The sequence below is a fragment of the Carcharodon carcharias genome, chromosome 15 (genome assembly GCF_017639515.1).
Source record: "Carcharodon carcharias isolate sCarCar2 chromosome 15, sCarCar2.pri, whole genome shotgun sequence".
Classification (NCBI taxonomy): Eukaryota; Metazoa; Chordata; class Chondrichthyes; order Lamniformes; family Lamnidae; genus Carcharodon; species Carcharodon carcharias.
The window spans coordinates 89683379-89703304 of record NC_054481.1 but is presented as its reverse complement, the minus strand read 5'-3'; the positions used below and the strand labels follow the sequence as shown (position 1 = coordinate 89703304).

The 19926-nt window shown below is 45.2% G+C and overlaps 1 protein-coding gene across 2 annotated transcripts in view; it reads right to left on the bottom strand.

The window, feature by feature from the left end:
* The window catches only part of LOC121288335 (endothelin-converting enzyme 1-like), a 340217-nt gene that overhangs the window by 245028 nt on the left and 75263 nt on the right, over positions 1-19926 (bottom strand). Inside the window, exon 1 of one of the 2 annotated variants that reach the window (XM_041206887.1) lies at positions 1242-1338. The exons of the other annotated variant lie outside the window; for it this stretch is intronic. Coding sequence (XP_041062821.1) covers positions 1242-1253 — 12 coding nt within the window. The 5' untranslated portion in view covers positions 1254-1338. Of the gene's footprint in view, positions 1-1241; positions 1339-19926 lie in introns of those variants that run through there. 2 annotated transcript variants of the gene reach the window in all.

Sequence of the window (19926 nt, the reverse complement as noted above, 5' to 3'; positions counted from 1 at the left end):
CTTCGCTCTGTCCTCTGGGACACTGAGCAAATTTAATAGAATTTAGAAAACAACCTTGTTCATTTCAACAATCAATGGCAGTTTACCTCAAACCAGTAGAAATTTGAAAGGTGAGGGGATTGCAGAGGGGGCTGTAATGTTTGAAAGTTTTACTCCGTAACAGAGCCGGTCAGGCTGTGGAAACATTGGTGGGAGGTCTCAACACCTGATGCGGATTCAACTTCCAGTCCTGCTCTCGGGGGACCTTCTCGAATCCAATTCTTCTAATTGTGAAGAGGAGTTGAAGACAAGGAGCAGGATCAAGTATCCATTGGCCTTCCACATAATTTTCTTTGGGTGGGGGGGAAGGAAAGAGTTAGGAAGGAAGGGGTCTGGATCAATTCCATAATTTTCATCCCCACTGTATATGAAGGCCATAAAAAAAAGTACCACCCCATTAATACCAAAAACAGAAGCCCATTAGTCACAGGAAGATAAGAGAGGCACCAGTGTCGACTGTTCTGGTCATCGATATCAGCTCAGTGAGAACAACGTCACAATGTAGCGGGGTTAAAAGGAAATTAATTAACACTTCACTCAACAGGAAGTCTGGCGATTACTTTTGTCTTTCCAGCCGCTTCTCTCCGCGTTATGTGAGGGAAAGGCTTTGCTGAAGTGCCTCGTGCGACTCGCGCAAAGCTCGGCAGCTGGCCACAGCTCCACATCTGGGAATAGTGAGAGGCAATATTTACCAAATGTCAGCCAGCTGTGCTGAGCAGAGAGGTCTGGGGAGCATGGACCAGCGAGTGGATTGGAATTATATAACAAAAGGGAAAACAGACTAGATTTCACACAATGCAGATCTGCCTTGGCAGGGAGTTTGAATGTTCCTGATCCTGGTCTCCCCAGGTCCAGTGAAACTGTTACAGAAACTGACAATGTGAAATAGACAGCGGAATTAAAGTGCGAACCGTGAGCATGTTCTTTGGAACGGGGTGGGGGGGCTAGGCTGAAACTCACCAAACTGCGAATTAGTCACGGCATTTTCAACAGCTTTCATCCGCCAAACAAGCAGGTTCACTCTCATATCTAAAACCAGCAGGCGCAAGGGGAACAGTTTTACTCCATTGAGGGGAACATGCTTTGAAACATTATTTTGTAATGTCCATGCACCTTTGACACGATTTCCGCACCGCTCGTCCCAAACTCTTCACAAAACATCTGCAAACACACAAGACGGGGAGAAAAAACCCTTCCCTTACCATTTTTGCCATCTCCTGTCCTCCCCTCTCCCGACCCGGTGCTTGTTAAAGCAGCCTCTCCAGCGCTTTGGTTCCCCCTCCCAACCTGCTATTGCACAACGTGAGGCAGCACCCCTGATTGACAGCTTCCCCCTCCTCCTTTGATTGAAGGGCTCCTCCAATGAAATGAGAGCGGCAGGTTCGGGGGCAGTGAGAAGCAATGCTGTGGGCGCGTCTCGGGTTTGCAGCCACCAATCCCCTTTGGGGGAGGGGCTGGACTCGCCAATTTGTAGTAACTCTTTCCGTGCTGGAAGGACTTTGGACTTAGGACTTTGAAGTATCTGCATTTCGACAGAAACTGAAAAGATCTTAGTTCAGGGAATCAATGTTCCAAAATAAATTTTGCTTTAACTGAACTAATATTCCAGTGATATGATTAAAATAAGTTTGTATCACTCCATAACACATGAAATTGCAATGAAGATTTTAGAAGGCTAAATTAACTAAAACAAAACAACTTGCACCTTTTGCAACTTCAGGGTGTTTCAAAGCTCATTACAGCCAATGAAATACTTTTGAATGTAGTCACTGCTTAGGAAATTAGTTAGCCAACTTGCGCACAGCAAGCTCCCACAAACGGTAATGCGCTAATGACCAGTTAAACTGTTTTTCTGATGTTGATTGAGCGAGGAATACTGGCCAGCACAACGGGGAGAACTCTGTTGCTCTTCCACAAAGTGGTGCTCTGGGTGGTTTACAGACCCTCAGAAGGGCAGACTGGACCTCTGTTTAACATCTCACCCATTAAACAGTATCTCCTACAGTGCTGCACTGAGTCACGTCACCACCGTATTTGAGCAGGAATTAGATTCAGACATTTGTTAATTTTTACTTGCGTTTTACCAGCACCTGATGACAGGATAGGTGTGAGGGCGACATTTATCAGCACTGATGTTATTTCAGACCTTCTAATGAAGTTTTAGCACAATTCTGGAATGTATTGTAGTGATATACATTCCGGCGAAACATCTAAAACAGTATCATACATAGTAAGTAACTGTAAAGTGCACTGACCATTGTCATGATCCCTGTAAAGATCATTAACATTTTAGGAGCAATGAATTTCCCAGCTGGTAGAAATAGCCAAAGGGCAAGAGTTCATGTTGTAAGATTTTTACTGTAACAAACAAACTAAAATCAACATAGATCCAAGATTGCATAATGGGCATCTAATACACTAACCTAAAGGTATTTTCACATGAACTAATTAACGTAATCGAGATGCTTCTAATATTCCATTTTTCTGTGCCCTGTGTCTATGGAAGATGTGTAGAATTACAAGAACAAACCTCAAGCTACTCCCAGTTTTCAACAGGCTCACTTCTTCCTGTTGTGCCAGGTCAAAACTTCCAACGTCCTTCGAAAATTGCTCTAGTCAGCCCAAGTATTCCAGACCCAACTTTCATCAGCAAGACCCATTAAGAGTACTCCTGGTTCCTTAAATCTCCAAAAATTCCTCTTGGTTCTGTCCCCTTCTTTATAAACAACAAATCAACTCTTACAAGCATCCTGCTTGGGTGCTAACACAGTCTTTCTCTGCTCTTCACAGCAGCAGTTGCTTGTTCCTCCCAGAGCAGTAATTCCATTTGTTTCTGTGTCTCAGAAAGTGCTGTTCCTTTACTGTGATTTTCTGTGGAAGTGTGGAAACTATCACTTGATATTCCAAACATTTCAGTTTGAGTTTCTTCCCCATGGTAGCCAGATCACATAGGACTGCCTCCAGGTGGAGGTTTTTTGTTACGACTTCACCATCCCTTTATCTAGAACATTCTGCTTCACCTTAAGTTCAAGGAGACGTTTTAAAATATAACCACCTTGTAAAGTCCAGCCTTCATAACGCTAAAGGCAAGTGTTTTAAAAACAGCAAGATTCCACTAACCTTACTGAGGTGAATTACTCTGCTATTGATTGAGGCAGGAATGTTAACCAGGACACCAGGAAAACATTTTGCTTTTTGAATAAAGCTGTGGGATCATTGCTGCCTGCCTGAATCAACACAACAAGATAATGGGATCTTGGTATAATGTCTCAGCCAAAGGATGGCACCTCTGACACATTCTCTCCATACTGAACCGAAAGTGAAAGAAAAATGGAAGGAAGGGAGGAAGGGAGGAAGGAAGAAAAAAAGGTGAGATGATGCTTTATGATGAAAATAGTAGCAAAGGAGTAGTTCTTGTTGAATACGATAGAGTGTTGTGCTGCCTCTGGCTCTGCATATTCACTGGGGTCATTCTGGAGCATTCCTATGTAATAGAGTACTGCAAAGAACAGGCATGAATGCTTCCTGGGAATGTGTCTGCTAAAGATCTAATTAAGGTTCTGCTGCTCCCCTACCCACCACCTTTGTCTATGTAAATATCGATAGTTATACCCTTGTGCCAGAACCCTGTCTTGTTGGACAGTGGGACAGCAAGTCTTCAGCTGGAGCTAGTATTTCTGCCTCAGAGTCAGGGTCAGATTCAGTCCCCACTCCAGGGAGCCCTTGTGAGTGTAGATCAGAGTGCTGGCCCTGAATGCTGGCTTGATGCCCAACAAGGGTATTTGTGTCCAATGGGTGAGAGTGCCCTTCCCCATTAAAACAAGAGGTGTGGTGCAGCACATCTGGGGAGAAAACAATAAGGAATCACCACAGTTAATTAATAGTCTTGAGTGGCAAGTGAGGTTTGAGTCAGGGCCTGCACTGGTGTGAAACACAATGAATGGATGACAGAACTATGACGCTGAGGTGGGGCTGTTTCTCAGTTCAGTCATCCAGCTATGGGTAAAGGACTAGTGCTGACTTGAGGATCACCCACACATTGCTTTGTTTCTACCTGTATGCAATTCTTGGAGTCTTATTATTTATGTCATTCAGGGATCTGCTTGATCTCGAGTCATTGTTATGCCCTGTCTTTGTTGTTCTCTGCCTTGCCTGCAAGCACACCTAATATCATCAGTACATTCAGCCTCAGAGACTGTGCTCCGTGAGTTCCCCCTATCCATTGACAACTTGTATTTATGGAGCATCTTTAACTTAATAAAATGTACCAAAGTGCTTTACAAAAGAGTACTCAAACAAACATTGAGACTGAGCAAAAGAAGGAGCCATTAGGAAAGCTGACTAAAGGCTTGGCAAAGAGATAGGTTTTAAGGAGCATTTTGGAGGAGGGAGAGGTGGAGAGAATTTGAGGGAATTCCAGAGCTTGGGACCTAGGTGACCAAAGGCACAGCCACCAATGATAGGATGAAGGGAGCAGGGGTGCACAGGAAACTAAAAACTGAGGAATCCAGAGTTCTTGGAGGGTTGTAAGACTGGAGAAGATTCCAGAAATAGGGAAGGGCGAGGCTTTGGTGGGATTTGACTATGAGCTGCTGCCTGAGCAGGACTCATTATAGATCAGCAAGAACAGGGCTGACGGGTAAACAGGACTTGGGTGAGGTATAGGGGATGGGCAGCAGAGTTCTGGATGAACCCTCATAGTTTATGGGAGGTGGGAAGATGGCAGGTTGGCCAGAGCAGCACTGGAACAAACAGAAAGACTTGCAATTATATAGCACCTTTCACGGTCACAGGAAGTCCCAATGCTCTTTGCAGCCAATTAAATATTTTTGAAGTGTAGTCATGGTTGTAATGTAGCAAACACATCAGCCAATTTGCACACAGCAAGCTCCAACAGACAGCAATGAGATAATGATCAGATAATCTGTTTTTCTGACACTGATTCATTAATATTGGACAGTACAACAGATAACTCCCCTGTTCTTCTTTGAAATAGTGTGGTGGGTTCTTTTACATATACCAGTGACAGGGCCTCAGTTTAATGTCTCAATTAAATGTCTCCGACAGTACAATACTCCCTCTATACTGCATTGGAGTGTCAGCCTGGGTTTTTGAACTCGAGTCCTGGAGGGGGACTTGAACCCACATCTTCTAATTCAGAAGTGAGAGGACTACCAGCTGAGGCACAGCTAATACTCATTAATAGGTGAATCTTTGTAGTTTGGGATCGTCAGGGAAAGCCAAGCATGCCCCCTTTTCACAGCACTAGCTGCTGTATTCCAGTAATTTTAAAGGTCCCAAGGCCACCTTGAGAAGCTATGGAGAGAAGGTATGTGTGTACAGTAAGTTGGTGAGGGAGTAGGACGGCAGGTGGGTGGGTGCGGGGTTAGGGTGATTCAGGAGCTTAGGGGTAGCAGTTGGGTCCTGGGGTTAGTCGGGTGGTTGGGGTGGCAGTCAGGGGGGTTGGGGGTGGTAGTTGTGGGGGATTAGGAGGTATTTGGTTGTATGGGAGGGGTGTTGGTGGTTCAGGGGCTGGGAGGGTAGTTGGCTAGTTGAGGGGTAGGGGGGTAGCTGGGAGCTCAGGTGGGTTGTTGAGGGATTGGAGGGGTGCAGTTGTGGGTTTGGGGTAGTTGGGTCGGGGGGTGGGGGTGTAGTCAGGGGTTGGGAGGGATATTCAGGGGTTCCAGTGGAGAGTTGGAGAGTTAGTAGTATAGTTACCCAGGAGGTAGAACTGGTTTTAATCCTTCTAACTTTTCCTGGATAACTATTCTGGTAAGTATGTTGGAACCATCAGTTGTCGTGGGCTTTAAATTCAGAGTTTAAGAGGGTTTCAGACGCAGGGGAATTGCTAATCAGAAGTCCAAACTTCCTGGGAAATTCCCACGGAATCTCTATGTTCGGACTTCCAAGGGGTGCCACAGCACATCTTTTGGGAATACCACCAGAGTACAACCATCCTGAGGCTGGAAGGTCTGGACCCATGTCTTTGGATGATGTTGCCGAGGGCTAGCGTGTAGGAAAGGCACAGGAGGAGGCAAATGATAGATGTTGGGGGCCTTGTCAGTGATGTCCATCTCCTGAGAATAAACAACAACATACATTTATATAATGCCTTTCATGTAGCAAAGCACCCTCAGGTGCACTTGAGGGGCGTTATGAAGCAACATTTAATACTCGGCCATGAAGGGCAATATTCAGGTGGATGGTCAAAATCTTTGACAAGGAAGTAGGTTTTAAGGAGTGTCTAACAGAAGAACAAGATGGAGAGGGAGAGAGGTGGAAAGATTTAAGGAGGAATTCCAGAACATAGGGCCCAGGCAGCTGAAGTCACGGCCACCAATGGTGGAGAAATTAAAATCGGGGATGCTCAAGTGGTCAGAATTTGAGGAGAACAGAAGTCTTGGAGGTTTGTGGGGCTAGAGGAGATTACAGAGATAGGGAGGGGCAAGGTCATGGAGAGATTTGAAAGCAAGGATGAGAATTTTAAAACTGAGCATTGCTTGACCGGAAGCCAATATAGCACAGCAAGCACAGGGGTGCTGGGTTAACAGGGTTTGGTGCACATAAGGATACAGGTAGCAGAATTTTGGATCACCTCAAGCTTATGGAGAGCAGAATGTGGGAGTGCATTAGAATAATTAAGTCTAGAGATAACAAAGGCATGAATGAGATTTTCAGTAGTAGGTATTGTGGAGGTCGGAGTAGATGGTCTTAGTACTGAATAGAAGTGCAGTCAGAAGCTCATCTCAGGGTTAAATCTGACATCAAAGTCACAAACAGTACGGTTTAGTCTCAGACAGTTGCCAGAGAGAGAGGGATGGAGTTGATAGTTAGGGGACAGAGTTTGAAGTAGGCATTGAGAACAATGGCTTCTGTCTTCCCAATAATTAATTGGAGAAAATTTCTACTCATCCTGTAGGTGATAATGAGGTAGAGCTGGGTTTCATCAGTGTGCATGTGAAAACTAACACCTTGCTTTTGAATAATGTTGCCAAGAAGACAGCAAATAGATGAGAAATAGGAAGGGGCCAAGGATAGATCTGTGGGGGACACCAGAGGTAATGGTGCAGGAGGAGGAAGAGGAGCCATTGCAAGTGATTCTCTGGCCATGGTTAGACAGATAAGAATGGTTTCCTCTACATTGAAGAGACCAAACGCAAACTGGGTGACCGCTTTGCAGAACACCTTCGGTCTGTCCACAAGCATTACCCAGACCTCTCTGTCGCTTGCCATTTCAACACTCCACCCTGCTCTCATGCCCACCTGTCTGTCCTTGGCCTGCTGCATTGTTCCAGTGAAGCTCAATGCAAACTGGAGGAACAACACCTCATCTTCCGACTAGGCACTTTACAGCCTTCCGGACTGAATATTGAGTTCAACAATTTTAGATCATGAACTCTCTCCTCCATCCCCACCCCCTTTCCGATTTTCCCCTCCTTTTTGTTTTTTCCAATAATTTAAGTATATTTTTTCTTTTCCCACCAATTCCATTATTTTTAAATGTATTTCCATCCATTGTTTTATCTCTACCTTTTAGCCTTTTTTGATTCCTTCACCCCACCCCACCCCCACTAGGGCTTTCTGTACCTCGCTCGTCCTGCTTTCTACCCTTAATTAGCACATTCCTTTAGATGATATCACCACCTTCAACACCTCTTTGTCCTTTGTCTGTGACATCTTTTGGTTATCTCCACCTATCACTGGCCCTCTATCTAGCTCTTCTTGTCCCACCCCCTCTTAAATCAGCTTATATTTCACCCCTTTTTTATTTTTCCTTAGTTCTGTTGAAAAGTCATGTGGACTTGAAACGTTGACTGTGCTCCTCTGCGCAGATGCTGCCAGACCTGCTGAGTTTTTCCAGGTATTTTTGTTTTTGTTTTGGATTTCCAGCATCCGCAGTTTTTTGCTTTTATGTTAGATAAGAATGGAACCAGGTGAGAGCAGTCCCACCCAGCTGGATGGCAGTGGAGAGGCATGGGAGGAGGGTGGTGTGATCAACCCTGTCGAAGGCTGCAGACAGATCAGGAAGGATGAGAAGGGAAAGTTTACCTTTGTCACAGTTACATAGGGTGTCATTTGTAACTTCAATAAGAGCTGTTTCAGTACTGTGGCAGGGGCAGAAAGCTGAAGATGGGTTTAGGAAGAGACAATTCGTTCAAGGGATTTGCACAAGAAAAGGAGATTGAAGGTGAGGCAGTATTTTGAATGGACTATTGGGTCAAAGGTTGGTTTTGTGAGGAGGGGGCTGATGATGGCAGATTGAAAGGAGAGAGAGAGACAGCACCTGAAGACAGTCCTCATTATTAATTAGATGGTCTTGATCTTTGTGACAAGAAAATCCTTGCAAAATATATTGGAGGTTGCAGCTCCAACCTCCCTTTCCAGTCCAAAGTCCTTGGGTGTGTTGCCATCTTCCAAACCCATTGTTGTCTTTCACAGAACTCCAACAGACAGATTTATTTTAGAGGTGAATTTCTACAGGGCTTTCCCATTCAGACATTGCAAGGTCAACGCAAGATTGACTGAAACCCTAGAGAAAAAACAAACGCAGGACTAACTGCACTAAAGAGAAATGAATGCCATCTGTGCTATTATTTTATCACAAACCTTCAGGTACACAGTAATTTATACTTTCCAATAGCTATGGTTTAGCAGTTTGCTGTAACTCTTTGAAGATCACAAGTTGAATCATTGGCTGAACCATCCCAGATTTGCACTAAGTGTGGTAACGGGTGGGAAAGAAGATGTTTTACCCGCTGGCCACAATGGCGGCTTTTCAAGCCATATCAGCCCAATCCCGCCTCAGAAATTATGCATTCCCGGGAAACCCATCGTTTCTATGGCAGGCGGACTCTCATTCGCCCACCATGCCATCACCTCGCCACTTCATCACACCGAGTACCGTATTTAAAGAGCATCTGCATGCATTTCTCTCAGTGTTTCCAGCTCAGGGCTGCTGCATGGAAGACATGGCCCCGAAAGGCAAGAAGATTGCAGCCCCCCAGGTTTAATGATGTGTCCCTCCAGTGCCTTCTGCACAAAGTGGAGGCCTGCAGTGATGCCCTCTAACCCTGGAGGATGGGCAGCAACATTACTAATCCAGCATGGGAGGCAGTGGCAGTGGTTGTCAGTGCCAATGCCCTGCAAAAGGGGACAGCCACCCAGTGCCAAAAAGGGATGAATTGTCTCCGCCCTTCCGCCAGGGACAAGTTCAAAGGACATCACCATTCACTCTCAGACACACCTTCATAGTCCTCATCCTGTCCATAGGACCACTCACCACCCCCACATGCCAGGCATACTTATCATCTGGCCTGACAGGCGTCCTGAATACACTTTCTCCATCTCTATTCATGCAGGATAAGCTGGCACACAACAAGAGGGAGAGGTCACAGACCGGTGGAGGAATGCCTGAAATCAAGATCCTCATGGATTTTGAAAACAGAGCCATCCAGCTGGCTGGTGAGAATCTGGACCAGTCCTGTGCTGATGGTGAGGTCAATGGTGCTCTACCAAATGAGGATCCAGCAGTGCAACATCCATCAGACAACCATACTGTGAGTGATGTGTCCTCTCTCACAGTCCACTGCCATGCACTAATTACCTCTCCTTGCTTTTGCAGGCACATCTGGGAAACAGCTATTGGAGTCCACGGCCCAGGGCCTCCAATCAAGCCCCGAAGAAATCTTTGAAATGGAATCTGAAGGCACCTTCACTGAAGACCCATCACAGCGCTACCCACACCCTCCACCAGCGCAGATGCACACGCCTGACTTTAGACTAGACTTGAGATCACAATCTGGTGAACATATCACACTGTCTGATCCACAGCAGGTGGCAGCAGGGACTTCCCAGGTCCGTGGCACTCGGAGGACTGCTGGTGGCCAGAAATCTGCAGAGTCTGAGTCAGATGACGAGCCTCTGGACTGGGTCATGCCTCAGTTGCTGGAGCTGCAAAGGCAAGCTTGGGAACACCAGGAAGGGATGTCTGCTGCACTCCTCAGATTGCAAGGCACGATGGAGGAGTCTGTCCATCTTCAGGCTGAGGTGATAGCACCGGCATGCCAATGCACCAAGGTCAACACTGGTAAGATGGCCGCCCCCAAGGAGACCTTTGTCTAGGATATCGGTCCTGCACTGCTTCATGGGCTGAATTCACCCTGCAGTATTTTGCTTTTATCTTCTTATTCTGGGACTGGACGCAGTTCAAGCAGTGGCCACCACTCCCGGGGGTGCTGCTGGGACCATTTTGATTGGTTGGCAGCTCTCAGAGGCAGGACATCCCCATCTAGAGTGTTAATTGGCTGCAGGGCAGCTAGCTGCTACAGGGGAAAGTGATACAATGACTTTTTTAGGATATGGGGTTGGAGACCGTGCCACTCGTAAAATCCTGCTCAATTATTGAGAATGCTTATCTGTGGCTGGGTTGTTCAGAGATAACCAAATGAAACTTTGACTTACATGCACGGCATTGGGCTAATACTATGATTCTGACTGCAGTAAGTTTGGATCAGATCGCTATACAATCAAAACGGGACAAAATCCCTTTAGTTTTGCCACAGGGATGGGAGGGAAAGCACATTGACAAATTTACTCGTGAGAATAATGATAAAAGATACCAGGGAGCGCACATCAGGAGAGTTCACAAGGAAGCAAATGGAGTGGAATGGTGGATTGATACAGTCGGCTGGAGGAAGTACAAAAGGAGAATGCAACAGATGAGTTTGAATTTCTAACCCCGGTTGGACATTCTCCTGAAGCTGTCATCTCCTGTCCTCCTGCCTCCAACTGACCAGCACCATTCCTCTGCCATTGGTTGGCCAACATGTCCATCCTCACAGTGCCAATGCCAATTCCAAATGGAAAGCAAAAAGACTCTGCACTATCCAACTGGATGATTCTGTTCCGTCAATCAAAAACTCTTATATCCATATCTGATTTTTAAAAATAAGTATGAGATAATAATGTTCAAAGAATGAAAAAGAAATGCTATTTTTATTACCCTGGTGATTTCTCTCCTTGGTTGCTTGTGGCAGTGTGGTGCTTTAATTCCAGAACAGTCCTGATGGGTTGCCAACCCTAAGTGCAGAGTGGGCAGAGTGAAGCAGCATGCCAGTCTGCTAGGGACAGAAGCGTAAAAATGATCCAATTGAGAACCGAAATGTGTACCTCTTTAGGATCTGCTATGAAGTGAATCTCCATTCTGAATGAAGTAAATGAGAAAGATCTGACCAGATTCAGTAATGGAAAGGCAGAAGGAGATGAATTCACTTAAACATTACAATGAAGTGCACAAGATTCTTTTCCAAAGACTTTGATATTTTCACCCTCATTAATTGCAGATCTTTGCAGATTTAATTTAATGGCACTCCTGATTTCCAAATAAACTTTAAAACTGATAAAAGAGCAAAGTGTTAAAATATTTTTTCTCTGGAGGTCTGGTGGCTCAATGGTAGTGACCCTACGTCTAGACCAGAAACTCCAGGTTCAAGTTCCACTTCAGGACTTGATGGCCATAGAGGGTGTGTTCATAACGTGGCCAAACAGGTTGATTGTCAGCCTGTAAATCCTTCCAGCATGCCTGAGGGCAGGTGGTAAGAGTGGGAGAGTTTCCTGGGGCAGGATTTTCCCGTTGGTGAGTTGGGGGGGCGGCCCGCTCGCCGACATGTAAAATGATGTGCGGTGACCTCGGGCGGAACTCCTGACATCACCATGCCCCATTTAAATTTTCAGGTAGGCGGGGGTGCAGCAAAATCAGCTGTGCGCCTGCCAACCTATCAAATTAATATGAGGTAATTAATCACCCTTGTGTTAGTTTGACATTAAAATAGGACATCTAGCAACAGAAACAACATTTTTAATAGCACCTTTAAGGAATACAATCCTCCAAAAAACTTTGCGGGAGCATAATAAAACTAAATCTGATAGTGGACCATATATGGACCTATGAATTCAGATGACCTAAAGCTTAGTCAAAGAAATATGTTTTAAAGGAGTATCTTAAGCGAGGAAAGAGAGTTAGAGAGGCAGAGAGGTTTAGGGAGAGAATTCCAGAGCTTAATGCCTTGGCAGCTGTAGGCATGGCCTCCGTTGGTAGAGCAATTAAAATTTGAGATGCTCAAGAGACTGGAATTAAATGACTGCAAATTACTTGGGGTGGGGGTTGTAGGTTTTCAAGAATTGAAAAGCTAGGAAGTGGGGGGCATGGGTGGGGGAGGAGAGGTTATGGGGGAATTTGAAAACAAGAATGAGAGCTTTAAAATTCAGCTGCTTCCTAACCAAGACCCAATGTAGTTCAGTGAGAATAAGGATGATTGGTGAACAAGCAGTAGATACTTAGACGACCACAAGCTTGAGGAGGATAGAAAGTGGGATGCTGCTCAGGAGTGTGTTGGAATAGTTAAGTCACGTGGTAACAAAGATATGGATGAAGGTTTCAGCAGCAGAAAGCTGAGACAAGAGTGGACTTGGACGATGTCACTGAGATAGAACCAAGCGGTCTTAGTGATGGTGCGGATATGTGATTCAAAGTTCATCTTGGGGTCAGATGTGACACTGAGGTTGTGAACAGTCTGTTTCAGACAGTTACCAGGGAGAGGGATGGAGTTGGTGGCTATGTAACAGAGTTAGTGGAGGGAATTGACGACAATGGCTTCAGTCTTTACAATATTTAGTTGGAGAAAATTTCTGCTCATTTGGTACTGCACGTTGGACAAGCAGTCTGATAAATTGGAGACCGTGAGTTGAGAGAGGGGGTGGTGAGGTAGAGCAGGGTGTCGTCAGCTTACATGTGGAAACTACCTATGCTTTTGATTGATGTTGCTAAGGGGCAACATAGATGAGAAACAGGAGGGGATGTCAAGGATAGATCCTTGGGAGACATCACCGATAACACCACCAGGGCAGCAAGAAAAGCCATCAATAGCAATCCTCTGGCTATGATTTGATAGATAAGAATGGACCAGTTGAGAACAGTCCTGCCCTGCTGAACAATAGTGTAGAGGTGTTGGAGGCGTTAGACAGTGTGGTCAACTGCATCAAAGGCTACATACAGGTCAAGAAGGATGAAGAGTGATTGTTTACCATTGTCACAGTCACATTGGATAACATTCTCTACATTTACCTGAGAAATCCCAAATTCAAAAAGGATTCTCCTTTCTGATTGAGTCGGGAGGGTTGTAAATTTCTCTGTTCTCAATCATCCCTTTTACCTACATTGTCTGACCACTGAGTTCTGATGGATTGTGTGCACAGGGCAGAGCTGTGGATTTCAGCCTGTAACTGCTTTTTATCTCCAGTAATACTATCATTTCCCTTTTCCTCTTGTGTGACTCCAGGGATATTTCTGACTCAATCTTGCACTTGGTTTGTGCAGATTGATCGAGTGTTGAGCTGCATGCACTGATGGCACTCAATTAATCCCACAGAAATAGCTCAGTAGTTTCCTTGCTTTTTATTTCATTGTAATTTCTCCACTTTTAACCCCGTCCTCCACTCATTGTACAGCTCCACAGGGACTAACTGCCTCTAGTATTCTTCCAGTATGCGCTCAGACAGTGAGAGGCGGGAGCCACCTTGCTGTGCGCAACTTGGCTGTCACGTTTCCTACTTTTACAAGTGACTACACTTTGCGAGTACATCATTAGCTGTGAAAGCTTTGGGATGTGCTGTGGCATTGAAAGGTGCTATATAAACACAAGTCTTCATTAGATTCCATTTGTTGTACGGTGTGAGTTGCTGCAAATTATGGTTTGACAGGGAAAATAAACTTAAAAGGCTTGCAGCATCCCACACTATCTAAAGGGAGTTTGAAATGTAGCAGCAGTTTGGGAATGGAAGGAAATCTGTCAGTGATGAAACACACAAGGCAGAATTTAATGCCTTCCCCGAAGGTGAGTTTGGAGGTGGCTGGGTGTTTGATTGGGCAGGAGGGCGGTGGACGGGGATCCCACTGCCTTCCTGCCTTGTCTCAGATTAATTCTAGGGTGGGAAAGTTTGTGGATGGCTTTCCCACCACTGCACCTACCCCCACCCACCCACCTCCCCCCACCCACCACTCCTCGCCAACCAATTGTGGCCCTTATATTAATGCTCACTTCAGGGCATCATTCCACTGTGGGGGTATTCAACTAGCCATGGGTGGGGCAGTCAATGTGGGAAGCCTATAAAGCAAACCACGCTGGGGTTGATTGCGGGCTCCCAGTTGGGGTGGGGTGGTTCTTCATTCAAATGCAGCCAGTGCCATTTGAGGGATCTGGTATCAGGAAGGGTGGGGTGGCTGCGCCTGTTAAGAGCCACCTGCCTAGGCTTCCTGCCTCCCCTTTCCCCCTCCTGTGACCCCCATGCGACGACCCCCACCCCGCAATCTTCATGTGCCACTTGGATCCCTCAGCAATTCTAGGCGTCTCCCCAGGTGCATTGCCAGCAGCTGCCATCACTCTCACTGCACTGCTTGCAATGGACGCCTGCTGGCCTCTGATTGGCTGGAAGCTCTCAGAGGCAGCATTTCCATCCTCAGGGTCCTTAATCCTGGGGAAGGCCCACCACTGGCCACTTAAATGCCTGCTTGGCAATTAATCCTGGTGGGCCTTCCCCAAAGCTCTCCAAACAGTGGGTGAGACCCCCATCACCTCGATGAAGTACTGCCCACAGAGTGCCATTTTCTGAGCTGTAATTCTTTGGTATTTAGTACAGTGGTGGCACTGAATATCTTCATTAACGTGTTAAACTCACAACCAGCAGTAATCCCCTGTTGCTTTCACTGGTATTTGGATGGTATTTTCTTCAATTATTCATCACAGATTCAATAATGTATTTTTTAGTAACAAGTTCAAACTCAGTAGAGTCATAACTTGAGTAAAATGCTTCTTGGAATACAAATCTTGTAAGGTGCTTTGGGACATCTAAAGACATGATAAGCTGCCACATAAACACAATCTATTTCTTTCTATGCAAAAATTGCATCCTTCATGCTTAGATTTAAGGGATAGGATGTGCATTAAGAGCTTTGAAGGCTAACCACAGAAGCAATGAGCAATTCCAATAGCTGAAAGCAGGCACATCCTTTTCTTCTAGTATGTTCGACTATGAAGTACGAAAAGGTTATTGCTAATGGCTCTTCTGAGTCCAAATGAACCTTTATAACAGCTTCAAAACCTCCAAGCACTCTGCTTTTCTTCAAGTCTGACATCTTGTATGTCTCCCCTTTCTTTTTCCCACCATTTTACCCATGTCTTCAGCTGTTTGGAATTCCTGTAACTCTCTTCCCCTCTCACCATCTCTCCCTTCCTTCAAGATCGCAGAATTGTTACAGCGCAGGAGGAGGCCATTTGGCCCATTGTGTCTGCTCCAGCTCTCCGAATGAGCAGTTCACCGAATGCTGTTCTCCTGCCTCCTCCCCATAATCCTGCACATTCTTCCTTTTTGGATAACAGTCTAATTCCCTTTCAAATGTGTTAATTGAACCTGCCTCGACCACACTTTCAGGCAGTGCATTCCAGACCCTAACCGCTCGCTGTATAAAAAAGCTTTTTCTCATATCACTTTTGCTTCTTTTGCCAATTACCTTAAATCTGTGTCTCCTCATTCTCGATCCTTTCACAATTGGGACCAGTTTCTCCCTATCTCCTCCGTCCAGACCCCTCATGATTCTGAATACCTCTATCAAATCTCCTCTCAGTCTTCTTTTCTCTAAGGAAAACAGTCTTAACTTCTCCAATTTATCTTCGTAACTGAATTTTTTCATCCCTGGAACCATTCTCGTGAACCTTTTCGGCACTCTTTTCAATTCCTTCACATCCTTCCTAAAGCTTAGTGCCCAGAACTGGATGCAAAATAGTTCAGTTGAGGCTGGAACTAGTGTATTATATAAGTTCAACATAACCTCCTTGTTCTTGTATTCTATGCCCATAGTAATAAAGTCCAGGATGCTATATGCTTTTTAATTGCCCTTTCAACCTGTCCTGCCACCTTCAATGACTTAAGTACATATACACCCAGGTCCCTCTGCTCCTGCATCCCCTTTAGAGTAGTACCTTTATTTTATATTGTCTCTCCATGTTTTTCCTATCAAAATGAATCACTTCAAATTTCTCTGCACTGAACTTCATCTGCCATCTGTCTGCCCACTCCACCAACTTGTCTATGTCCTTTTGAAGTTCTACACTGTCCTCCTCAAAGTCCAAGTTTCGTATCATCCTAAAATTTTGAAATTGTGCCCTGCACACCAAGGTCCAGCTCATTAATATATATCAGGAAAAGCAAAGGTCCCAACACTGACCCCTGGGGAACTTCACTACACACCTTTTTTCAGCCTGAAAGACATCCATTAACTGCTACTCCCTGTTTCCTGTCATTGAGCTAGTTTCATTCCCAGTAAGATTTTTCTTAAAAAACAACTTCTTTGACCAAGCTTTGGCCTCCTCTCCTTTGACCTGGTGTCAATGTTTTCATCTGGCTAAGCTCCTGAGAAGGACTTTGAGGCATTTTATTACATTAAAGATGCTATATAAATGCAAGTTGTTGTTATAGAAATTATTGACATAACCTTGATATAAAAACAGAGAAAGCTGGAAAAACTCAGCAGGTCTGACAGCATCTGTAGAGAGCGAAACAGAGTTAACGTTTCCAGCCTGTATGACGCTTCTTCTGCTCTGACCTGCTGGGTTTTTCCAGCTTTTTCTGTTTTTATTTCAGACTTCCAGCATCCACAGTATTTAGCTATTATCTTTGAAATAACCTTTCATAGATGAGAGACCTGATATGTCTGCAGGGGACATTAATATACTGACAGCTGACAATATGTAGGGATCTGAAACTACATATTGCAAAACAGACAGATGTTGGATAATCAATGATATTCACACTAACATCTGGAGGGCTTTTTACAATTAGTAATCACATTCTAACAGGTGCAAACTATATTGTACATTTGTGCACCGACTTGACAGGCAAAAAATAACCCTATTCTGGAAGTTATCATCAAACAATGAGAAATGCGTACTGCCAGAGAGGAAAATAATTTTAGTGTGCCGTTCATTGCCAATGGAAGACTGCATTACTGGGTTTGTTGTCAGCGAACTGATAGAGTTTGATTATTGCAACTCATCAACACCTCCATCGTCCTTGTATTATGTTACTACCAGGACGGTAGAAGGCCAACTGGATGAGCCTTCCCTTGTCGAGCAATTCTCCTGCTCCTATGCATGAATTGGTGGTTCATACAACCACAGAATCACAGAATTGTTAGTGTAGAAGGAGGCCATTCGGCCCATTGTGTCTGCACCGGCTCTCTGAGCATTTTAACTTAGTGCCAATCTCCTGCCTGCTCCCTGTAACCCTGCACATTGTTTCTATTTAAATAATCATCTAATGCCCTCCTGAATGCTTCAGTTGAACCTGCCTCCAGCTCACTTCCAGGCAGCACATTCCAAACCCTAACTACTCGCTGTGTGAAAAAGATTTCTCTCACCTCGCATCTGCTTCTTTTGCAAAACACTTTAAAACTGTGCCCTCTGGTTCTCGATCCGCTTACAACTGGGAACAGTTTATCCCTATCTACTCTGTCCAGACCCCTCATGAATTTGAAAACTTCTATCAAGTCCCCTTCTCCTCTCCAAGAAAAACATTCCCAACTTCTCCAATCTTTCCTCACAACTGAAGTGTTCCTCCCTGGAACCATTCTCGTAAACCTCTTCTGCACTCTCTCCAATGTGTTCCCATCTTTCCTATAGTGTGGTGCCCAGAACTGTACACGATACTCCAGCTGAGGTCTAACCAGTGTCTTATATAAGTCCATCAAAACTTCATCACTGAACCTTCTCATTCTGGCTGGTAAAGATATTGACAATAGATTGTGGAGGTGATGTCCTGCTGCTTCATTTCTTATTCCTGGGGTACATGGCCTTCGACAGAAGCCAAGGATTGATGGTTTTCTTGCTGCGAGGGCCTCCAGGCCAGGTGAGGCTTTCTTCAGAGTCTCAGGAACAAATGCATCCGCATGTGAGATTTAATATTGCAGTTGTTTTCTTATTTCTTGGGATCTTGGCATCAGTGGCAGGGTGTGTATTTATTGCCCATCCCTGGTTGAATTTTTCTTGAAAAGCAGGTGAAAGGGCTCACACTGGTGCTGTTCAGGTGGGAGTTCCAGGGTTTTGACCAAGTGACAATGAAGTAGTTTCAAGAAAATGCTGCCTTTTGGCGCTTTATTTGATACATTTTCCAACGTGTTGGATTAGACTATTATGTAAATATTTTGTGAGGTGTAGACGTGTAGACTGCTCCATAATTACAACCCCTGAGCTGACTCCAAACCTATAAACAAGGTTTGGGTATATTGTGGCTAGTGAAACAACATAGCTGTTTCTTGATGGAAGCGAAATGCTGCGGATGTCGGAAATCTGGAACAAAAACAGAAAATGCTGGAAAAACTTAGCAGGTCTAGCAGCACCTGTGGAGAGAAAAACAGAGTGAGCTTTTCGGGTCCGTGTGACTCTTCTTCAGAGCTGTTGTTGTAGCTGTTTCTTGACTCTTGCTTCTTGCAGTACTATTGGACTTCTTTAAAGCAGGAATTTGCTGTTGGTGATCTGAGCATGAGTGTGGTAGCTTAGTGCGATTAAACACGGGCTGCATAACTCAGAGGTCGCAAGGCTGCTTTTCTGCACTGGGTGGCTCACCTCCCCTCTGCGTCTCTCTCGCCTCAAAGGCACAAGTTAGGAATGTGATGGAATACCCTTCATGCCTGAAAGGATCCAGTGCAACAGCACTCAATATGCTTGATGTCACCCAGGACAAAGCAACCCACCTGCTCACCATATTAAACATGCACCAGTGCACCGTGGTTGGAGCGTGTGCTTCTCGAGGGGGGAATTTGAAGGCCACATTAGGAATTGATTTAGGCACGATAGCAAATGGCACTTCTATATGGTTACATTTTTGCCATTTCAGCAGAGGCTGCCTGCCCCCTTTAAGTTGCTATGGACTCCCTTCTCCTGGATCAGTGGCCACTTCCCAGGCACCCGTGTGGTGAGCTCAGAAATGGGCCAGTGTTGAGTTAGTCGGGCAGGTGTTGAGTCTGTCCAACCACATGCCTGATGCTGGACAGGAAAACCATTTGAAAATAATCTATGGCTGGGGCAGCATCATAGCACATGGGTTCTGCTTGCTGCCTAAACAAATAGGGTAACAGCTAAAACCCAGAGGGACATGTGCAGAGGTGACGGGCACCATTCTGTTTGAACCTTGAAGGTGCACCATGTTGCATATGAATGATGATTTTCTACCTCTCAAAGACTCTGGCCCTTGCCATTGGGTTATGTTGCCTCAGATCACTGGGGCGTCCTCCCTTTATTCATCCTGTTGCTGCTTCTGTTTATCCAGTTACTGAATGGTTCCCTGGATTAGATGTGCAGTCAATCAATGCTCCCAGGTCATAATTCCCTTTCTTTTGTGCCCCCATCATTCGTGGCTATTATTGTATTTTCCTGTCTCAAATCTGTCTGCATGTTGCTAAGTATCATGTTTTAGAAATGGGTTCTGGTTCCCTCACTGCAGCAGCAGCGCCCTTTCTCTCCCTTTTGCTTTGGAAGGTAGTTCAGGTCGTCCCTCAGATCTGATCTCAATCCCCTGCTGTGGATCTCAGCCCCTCAATTTGCTCAGTTTCAGGATGCATTTCTCTCTCACTGTCACTGACTTTCTAGCCCTCTCTTTTCCTTTTGTCTGTCTTTCAGTGCCAGTACTGGGACAGAACTACACTGTCAGAAGTGCTGCCTTTCAGCTGGATGTGAAAGGTCCTGTGTCGTTATTTGAAGAGGAAGGGAGTTCCTCCAGTGTCTTGCCAACATTTGCTCCTCAACTAAAATAACTAAAACAGATTATCTGGTTATTATC